At 36.6% G+C, this 10,000-nt stretch overlaps 1 protein-coding gene across 1 annotated transcript in view; it reads left to right on the top strand.

The window, feature by feature from the left end:
- The window catches only part of LOC144974141 (uncharacterized), a 41,070-nt gene that overhangs the window by 21,973 nt on the left and 9,097 nt on the right, over nt 1-10,000 (top strand). Inside the window, exon 5 of the mRNA XM_078917047.1 lies at nt 7,263-7,424. Within this exon, the coding sequence (XP_078773173.1) occupies nt 7,263-7,424 (162 nt within the window). The remainder of the gene's footprint in view (nt 1-7,262; nt 7,425-10,000) is intronic.

The following is a 10,000-nucleotide window of genomic DNA, read 5'->3' as shown; positions in this document are numbered from 1 at the left end:
ATAAATCTAAAAATAGAAAGCTGGGAATATTCCGGACTCATATTTTGCCGGAGTCGTCTTATTCTGATAATTTAAAAAAATATTCCAGAGATCTGGCACCAATGAGACCAATTAAATAAAAGGGGGAAAATCAGTCTCGCCGATAAAGGGTTAATATTGTCATGTTTCCATTGAACCAGTAAATGGTTACATGACATATTCCCTCCTTTACTTCTTTTCTTGGTTAACCTGTGGTGTTTGGACCATCTCATGGTTGAAAGGAAAAGAAGAGAAAGGATATAATATTATTATATCGGTTCACTTTTGCCCGTCTCTTCTTCTTCTTCATTCAGCTTATATCGCATTTTGCAGGTTACCATAATGAATGCCACATTTCCATGCATCTCGGTCCGTTGTATCATATTCCCCCAGGCCCAGTTCTTACATCATATTTTGGTCATATTTACCCTATCCATCCATCTAGTCTTTGGGCGTCCTTTTTTTCTCTTTTCTGCTAACTGTACTCGTATATCTAATAATTCTAATACTTTCTTTCCCACGAGATCTCTCTTCTATAATCTTTATCGACACATTCTTCACTCCTGTCAACATTCGAATCCGTTCATTTCTCACTTTATCTTTTCTTGTCAAGCCCAGTGACCATCTCAGCATCCTCATTTCTGCCACCTCAACTTCTTTATCTTGTTTGCCCGTCTTTTCTATGCTCAAATGTGTCACTCCTTCCATGGAGTGGACCATTCATTACACAGTAAAACGGTGTACCAATAGGGAACAACAGTGTAATGTGTCAAAAAACTGGTTCCCATCTCACTGAAAGAGTAAATCACTCGTGATGTCCTAGGTTTGAGAGGTTTTTTTTTTCGAAGATGAAGGTCATTTAAATCAATTGCTATTGGAGGGACGAGTTTTCTGGCCAAATTTTTAAATACGTATCTTTCCAGAGTTCGCCAGTTAACTGGTTAAATATCAATATAATGTTCATGTAAGTTATCAATTGGAAACAAGAATCTCTATAAAATTAACAAAATAGCAAACTTCGTGCATTATATACATCCACCTACATTCCTGAAAGTCCACCATTCATATCTTGATCTATTTCTTTTTGTTCCACTTATGATATTATATATACTGAAAACAACTAAGTAAAAGAGTAAAGGTATGTTTTCAAGTGGTGCCCGTAACAGTTTACAATATATCGAAACTGTAGCATAACCGAGGCACAGTTACCACCTCAACCCTAACCCCCCCCCCCCCCCACCCCCAACAAAAAAAAAAAAAAAACAAAAGAAAACAAACGCCGTCATAATATCAGACCAGGCGACAGTCACCATAATACGAACTTTGAGATTTTTGAAATGTAAAGAATATGGTAGAAAAATCGTGATTTCGCACTTTCTACTTTTCCGGTTCCAATATCTTTGGAAGTACATATTATGTATCCAGCCCTTAGGAGATTTAAAAATGGATAGGTTACATATTGAATCATAAGGTGGCGTAACTATTTTAGTTGCCGGGTGTATAGGCAGGTTATTAGGATTACGGGACGTAAAAGAGTGAGCATGGATGATTTTTATTGACGACCATCACCCTGAAACCAGAAGATCAAGTACACAAGGCATGTATCCAGTCCTCCGGAAGAGTGGTTTTACACTTTCAATGAGACTGGAACCAGCTTTTTGACATCACACTGTTGTTCCATACTAGCAGATTGTTCTTCCAGGGTCAAGCTCGTGTTTGGCGGGGGGGGGGGGGGGGTGCGTGCATTCGAATAAATATATTATTTTCAGGTGTTATTTATCAATCCATATCTCGTAAAAAAATTTATGTAATTCTTTTGATGGAACACACCTACCAAGACGTGTCCTTCTGTTTTTCTGTGTATTCTAATAATTTAGTGACATCTCTGAATTTATACCTGGACATTTTTAGTTCGTCGTGCTTGTGAGAATATAAAGTACTTTTTTTTTTTAATTTAAAATTCAAGAAAGAACCGCCATATGATTAAACACTTTTATTGGCCGCGTCCGACCTTGTGTTTCGTTGTGACTTACTACCACTATTATGTTGACAACTGTAATGAGCTGCTATTTACAACAAGCCCCACGACGGAGGCAAAAAACAGCGCACCTTTCCAACTGCGATCAACAGACAACCCCATTGCCCTCACCAAACCCCTGGCCACCATCAATGCTTACCCGTCTTTCAATAGGTAGAACAAAATTCACGTCACTCGGATCTTTGTTATTGTTTTTAGCCACCCATTTTTATGAGTAGTCCTCACTATATTCTAGATAAAACGAAGATGACGCAACTCAGGTCTTTGTTATTGTTTTATTTTGCCATCCGCATTTATGAGTAATTCTCACTCAACTGTATTAACCACACTATAAACGATCATGATAACACACAGTTTTGTGCGTTGGTCTGTTACACTTCCGGATGGCAATGTTGTGAGATTCTTAGCCAAGCGCATACTATCTATAAAAGTTCATGGTTACACATAGTTCTGTTGGCCCGTTATACTTCCGGATGGCAATGTTGTGAGCTTTTTAGCCAAGTGCATACTATCTATAAAATGTTTAAGTTACACATTTTTGTGTGTGTTGATACGTTATATCCGGCTGGCGAATGTTATGAGTTTTTTTGTTTGTTTGTTGTTGTTTTTAGATGCACCGTCACCTTATCATAATAAATTAGAATAAAATTCTTTGTTATTCAGCCCTTTTTCGTCTAATTGACCTTTAATTTCCTGGCAACGAAAAATTCTGTCAAGCATTCTTGAATTCCTAACTGTGCTTCTTACAAAGAAAAAGAGTTCAGATTTTCAAAATGCCAGAGCGATGCAAATATGGAACTTGTAACAGTTACTGCGAACATTTGGTTGGGAGAGTAAGTTTTTCCCTCCCCAAATCCCGTAAAGACAACATGAAAGTGTTTTAGATGTATTTCTCTAACGCGGTCGGTCATCGCCACAATGTGTGAGTATACTATTATATTTTAGATACACTAATGAGGGAATTGCATCGTAACACCTAACGACACTAAGCATTTTTTTTTTCAATCACCGGTGTTAACATTGACGGTTCAAGCCTTACTCTGCATTAACCAATCATAATATTTCCTGCCATTTGTCCCATTCCGTCTCTTTGACAAGTCATTTCCAGTCACGGTTTGTGCTTTGCTAGCATTAACCAATCGGAATATTCCCTGTATTTAGCCTTTATGAAAAGCAGAGAAAAGTGGATGATATCTAAATCAATATCTGACAACGAAACCTACCTTGCATGAAATAAGGAATATTATAAGACTGGACTTTTAAAAAATCAAAAAGAGATTATTATGTACCTAGAGAAATTCAGAAGTACAAAGAATGCCCAACAATTTTTTTTCAAACGACAAACCATCTGTTGGGAAAAATCAAATCAAATAAATTACCGTCAAATTCATCAGAAGAACAGTTAGATGAACGTTTTTGATTATTTTTTCTTGACAAAATTTCTACTATTCGCACAAATTTAGACAACATACCAGAAAATACTAAATTAGAAACCTTTTTGTGGAGAACAGATGACATCTTTTCAGAAAATACGGAAGAAGAAACGAAAAGTTTTTTCCTCTCAGTGCGGACAAATTATGTGGTCTTGATGTTTTACAAACACCACTTCTGAAACAATATTTAAATGAACTAGCGACTTCTACTACAGAAAGTTAATTAACGAGTAATTAAGATCAGGAAGAGTTTCTCAATCCTTCAAGAGAGCTATGGTCAAGTCATTACTAAAAAAAAAGAGTGGCCTGGATAGTGATTGTCTCAAGAACTATCGCCCCGTTTCCAACCTACCCTTCGTGTGATTTTTTATTTTTTTTATTAGAAAAGGCAGTATTGCAGCAATTATCTACACATATCATGACGAATAAATTATAGATAGGTTTTAAGTCAGCATACCACCCGAACCACAGTACCGAAACCGCTCTTTTGAAGATTGTCAACGATCTTCTACAAGTGATGGGCAAGGGAAAAACCATCTATTCTTTCTCTCCTCGATTTATCGGCTGCTTTTGATACGACTGATCACGGTATTCTTTTGAGACGCCTTCAAATCACTTTCGGCATCTCTGACGTAGCTCTGCCATGGATTTCCTCTTATTTGTATGGGAGGAAACAATTCGTGTCAATAGGCGAATCAACTTCAGCAGAACAAGAGATATTGTATGGTGTTCCTCAAGGATCTGTTCTCGGACCTGTATTGTTCGTTCTCAACACAACACCTGTCGCGAAGATACTTCAACATCACGATTTAATGTCTCATTTTTACGCCGACGACACACAGATTTACAGCACATGCATAATTCGAGCATTGAATTCAAGATAGCAAAATGTGAAAACTGCGTCAAAGATATAAAGACACGGATTTCTCAGAATAAATCAAAATTGAACGGTGATAAGAACGAAGCCCTTTTTATTTGCAGAAGAAAAAACAACATTCGTAGTGAAAATCACCACCCCGCAATTGATGATAGTACAATTCCCCTTTCGGACAAAGCTAAAACTCTCGGGATAATTTTGGACAGCCATTTTCGACAGGCTTTTGCAATCCATGAATTAGAATCGAAAAGAAACATACTTTTCATCCTACAAAACATCAGCAACATTAGGCCATTTCTGACTACGGATGCGTGCAAAAAGATCATTGTCTCGTTAGTCCTCTCCAAACTGGACTACTGAAACTCCTTGTTGTTGGCGTTACTAAAGAAAACACGAGTCACCTCCAAAGGATACAGAACAGTTCGGCACGACTCATATTTCAAAAGGGAAAAGGAACGAAGCCACTTCGCTTTTGCGTGAGCTACACTGGCTGCCTGTATCTGAACGTGTGAAATACAAGACAGCCACAATTGTCAATAAGTGCGTTCATGGAACAGCTCCAGAGTACCTTCGAGATCTACTCTCTTTTCTACGGTCGTCCATAAACGTCATCCGTCTAAACATCTCCATATTTAGACTACAAACTGGAGAACGAAGCTTCCAAGTTTGGAACAGTCTGCCCAATGATGTTAAACCCTCACCAACTCTGGATATATTCAAGACACATTTGAAAACACATCTTTTTAAAATAGCATTTTAGTTTTGAATAAATGTAAACATTTGTGATGTGTTTTTTTATATTTTATTTCACATTTGCTGTGTAATTTGCCCAGAACCCTCTATCCAGCGAGGGGTGAGCGCAATTAGAAGTGTTTTTTAGCATAATAATAATAATGATAATAATAATAATAATATATAATAATAATATATATTATTATTATTATTATTATTATTATTATTATTATTATTATTATTATTATTATATTATTATTATTATTATTATTATTATTATTATATATTATTATTTATTATTATTATTATTATTATTATTATTATTAGTAGTAGTAGTAAGTAGTAGTAGTAGTAGTAGTAGTAGTAGTAGTAGTAGTAGTATGTACAGACTTCCTGTAGCAGACAAACATCCCTTACCCCATTGAGTGTGATATATTATTAAAATCACATCGTACGAGTCCCGGGTTATTTTACACCTGAGTACGGCGAGAGAATGTTAGTAAAGAGCCTTTTCCATGGACTCAACTATGCACCGAGCGAGGCTCGAACCCAGGACCTTCTGTTCCGATTCGAAAGTGAGTGTCATACCACAGGGCCACAAAGCCGCACTTAAACGTATGTAGGTAATTGAATGCTTCACTTTCGGATCCTGTTAAAGGTTGCAGGGATAAATGTGATCATTTTGAATAAAATCAAAAGAAAAATTGCCTGATGTTGAAATTGAAGTTTAAAAAAAAGCATAACAAAAAGAAAAGCTATCAATAATAAAGGCGATGCTATAGAGAACCTTGAACCGGTTCAGAGTCAAAACATCCATACTTGTAATTAATAGGTTTGGGTCAAATTCTGGAAAAAAAAAAAGAAGAAAAAAAAGTGTTTCGCCTTTCTTAGTAGGGTAGTGTTAATGTAAAGTTGAAGCCATGCAGAAATGATTCCATCGTGATTATCAAATAGTGCACTTTGACCGTTGAATGGGCTTCTCATCCAGTCTTTGACGAAGACTTTGGAACCTTTGCATCATCTTTGTAGAATGATAATACAGCACTGCCTAACATTACTCTGTAAAAAAAAAAAAAAAAAAGCTAAATCATCTGTTGTTGCACTACTGTGTGGTTTATAAATCTTAATATTCGTTGCTTCATTCGTTTAAGTTTTTATATAGCTCGATGTACTAGTTTCTGGATCAGAAATAGGATAGATGACAGCTTCTGGTTCATCAAAACATTTTCTATCTCTGTTAAGAAGCTTTCAATTTTGTTAACCTACGAAGCTTTTTTTCAGCTCCTTGCTTCTTTTCCCTCTGTTGTCTTCATCTTTATAACATTCCTTCAAGGATTGCCTAGGAGACGGATTGAATGGTACTGATGCGAAAGGGCGTAATGTTTTTAAATATATAACATTTGGTTGTAGATCAGGGTGAAGATAAAGTTTGAGTTGGATGTGTAGGGGACGAGGAGATTGAAGTTTGAGAGAAAGTTAAGAAGATTGTTAATAAATCTCATGCATTCACCGCTGACGGTTTCACCCCTAAGATTGATGTTTGATTGTAAAAGTTTCATTGAACATTGTCATACAATATCAATCTCATACAATAAATTGCGGAAAGGGGTGCGAATTCATTCTAGATTAAAAGTTATGGACAAAATCTAGCATTAGTGATCATCTCTTGGTTGTGGAAAAATTGACGTCCAAGTTCTAACTATTATCATTAGTTGATGTTGAAAAGCTGACACCTCGCTGGAAATCCCTCTCTCTCCCCCCCCCCCTCCCCCCTCCCCCAATAAAAATGTAAAAAAACAAAACAAAACAAAAACAAAATATAAAAATGGAACATTAACAAAACCAGACATAAAAAAAAGAAAGAGAAAACTCCAAAAATACCCAAACACCCCCAACGCTTAAAAAACAAAACGAAACAACAACAAAAACAACAAATAAACAACCCCTCCCTAAGAAAAAGAAAGAAAGACGAAAACAGAACGTAAATAGTGGTGTGACGTCAGCCACCTTATGGAATAATAATTATATGTATTTATTGTAATCATTTGTCTTTTTTTTTTTTTACTCCTCTCAATTCCTCCCCCCCCCCCCAAAAAAAAAAAAACCCCAAAAAACCCCAAAAAACAAAACAACCCAACTCATCCCCCCTCGCCCGTTCCCCAAGGGTTTTGCCAAGGCCCTGAGTCGATTTCTAAGTGGCAAGCACATTGGAAGTTTCGGCGACGGCCCCGGGGACTACAAGAAGGCCCTTGATTCCTACAATGAAGTGCTGAGTTACACGGCCTATGACGGGGCCCCATTCTGCGAGAACACGTCTAAAGGAAGGGTGAGTGCGTGTTTATGTGCTTGACTATCGGCTACAGGAGTTCTGTGACGTTATTTTGTGACCCAAAATTATGTGGTATTATATATGGTATTATGTCGTGCTGCACTCTAGAAAACTCGTCCCTCAAATATCGATTGATTTAAATGACCCTCGTCTTGGCAAAACCTATCAAACCTGAGACCTTAATGCAAATCAAAAATTCTTTTGTTGAGGAGAATAAAACGTGTCCCTTACTTAAATGTACAAGATTAAATGCATAAAATATCTCTCATTGCCCAAACAAAAAGCTCCGCGATGATCTTCTACGAGTCGAAAAATGTATTGTATATGAAGGCAATAGAAATTAAGTTCAAATTTTATTCAATACTTGAATAAAACATTTTGAGTTGATCGACTTATCATTACGTTCATTGAACGGACAGCTGTGCTTGTAATATATAAAAAGACTCGGTGTGAAGGACAAGATTTTAGATCACGTGATTAAATTTTCTTTTCCGTTCTCTCGTCATGACAATGCAGAACAAAAATGGAGTATGCCTTTCAATTTAGAAGATGAAAGCGGTTAGGAATAATTGTGCTTTGATTTTTATCAATTTGCGGACAAAAATAAAATATGTTGTAGAAATTGCGATCTGGTTCCTATTTTATTTGCGGGTGGAAATCATCGACATTGCACTTTGTTTGGTAAAATCGGACAAAAATTACGACTTTGGTAATAAAAATGACTTTGATGACAATTATTGTAAACTTTAAAAATTATCATGAATAATTTATAACTATCTTATTTGTGGGCCGATTTTGCCATTCGTGGTATCAATTTTATTGCAATAAAGAGATAGGGACTTCAGAGGATTCAGAGTTATTTTTTCTGATATGGAATTATTACTTTGTATTATTAAGCATCGAGAAAAATGTTTAGTAAATAAAAATCATACCCTCTTTGATCCACCGCCACCGTCTATTCTTGTATAATTGTGAGTAAAGCGTCCCAAAGTCTTCGACCAATCATAGGCTCTCTAATCGGTCGTCCAAAACAGACGCCACTAGTCGTCAAGATATTACGCCATGTTGCGTCTATGTCGGAGAAGTGGCAAGAAGGAAGAGACAAATAGAAATCGAATAGTTTTCCCCAAAGACAGAAGTCGGCTGTGCTACTTTTACCCTGTTATATTTGGTTAAAGTTCCTGACAACTCGATAGATAGGAATAAAGTTTTAAGTTTAAAGAAATATGTAGTAGAAGTGGTGGTAGATGTGGCACGTTATATAGGGATAGATCAGGTTCATAAGATAACTATTAATCCCCGTTAAAGCAGAAATATTTTAATATAAATCAACAGAATAGCCTCAAACAATAACACGTTAATACATAATTAAACAAAAGAATAATAGTAAATTTTTAATTAATTCCAGTTAGTCTATGGGTAAGTTAATTTTTCATCCTTTCACGTTCTGTTTCTCAATTTATTATTATTTGTTCTTTATCTGTTTTGTAGAGGTTGGCTGTGACTAGCGGCGTTATTCCTATAACTATGGCCGTTCTAGGGGTGGCATTGCTTGTTTAATTCATGGATGGGTTTCTTGGTCATTCTTTGTTGGTCCCAGTGGGGCACTTGATAAGTAGCTAACCATCCATCCAAATAGCTAGCTCCAGCTCCAAATCTGTGAATAGTTGCAAAATGTTGTATTCCCCTGAGCAGTGATGTCGTAAGGATTTTATAATTAACAATCCCCTAACAACACCACTGATCTACTTTTGCTAATAATTATTAATTAACGGTATACAGGTAGGTTAGTGGGATGGGGAAAGAAAGACCAGTAAACTGTCATCGTGGTTTTTCGCGGCCGCAATGGCAAATTTGCGGCCGCAAAATTCGCACTTTTCCGCAATTTACCGCAAATTTTACAAATTTCATGAAAAATCTAAATTTTTCACCATTATTTAACCCGAGTGGTTTTTTTAAAGTGGCGAATTTCCGAAAGTCAGCATCGTCCCTTTCTTTCATTTTCTCATAGCTCCTGGTCTGTTTAAACTGCTACTGGAAGCTGCCCAGTCTGGTTTTTAAACTGTCATACTACTAACAGACGTTACATTGCAATTAAAATCAGAAAAGTGAGTGGAGCAGGCACTTATGTTGGTAACAACAAGATATAACAAACATATAACATAGAAACGATTGAGACATCGGCGGTCTCAAGAAGTGGGTGAGAGAGGGATCTAGTAATGACTTTGAGTTTGAAACGAATATTTTTGTGTTCGTGGATAGCTCACACGGTAGAGCCACGCTCTCACCTGCCAGGCGGAGTTGTCGTACCAATAAGGTCGCAGGTTCAAACCCCACCACCGCCGCGAAAATTTTTTATTCTCTATTGTCTTCTGGCACTTTTCTATTCACTTCATATCTTGTTGTTACCAACATAAGTGCCTGCTCCACTCACTTTTCTGAATTAAAAAATTCACCCCATACACCGGAGCATACTCAATGTCTCAATCGTTTCTATGTTATATGTTTGTGTTGAGAATATTGGCTATTAAGCTTAACTGCTGGTCAAAATTATTCGCGATGGTGGTGTACGA

The sequence above is a fragment of the Berghia stephanieae genome, chromosome 5 (assembly GCF_034508935.2).
Source record: "Berghia stephanieae isolate SIO BIC M18660-M18661 chromosome 5, UCSD_Bste_1.3, whole genome shotgun sequence".
NCBI lineage: Eukaryota > Metazoa > Mollusca > Gastropoda > Nudibranchia > Aeolidiidae > Berghia > Berghia stephanieae.
This window is presented reverse-complemented; position numbering and strand designations above follow the sequence as displayed.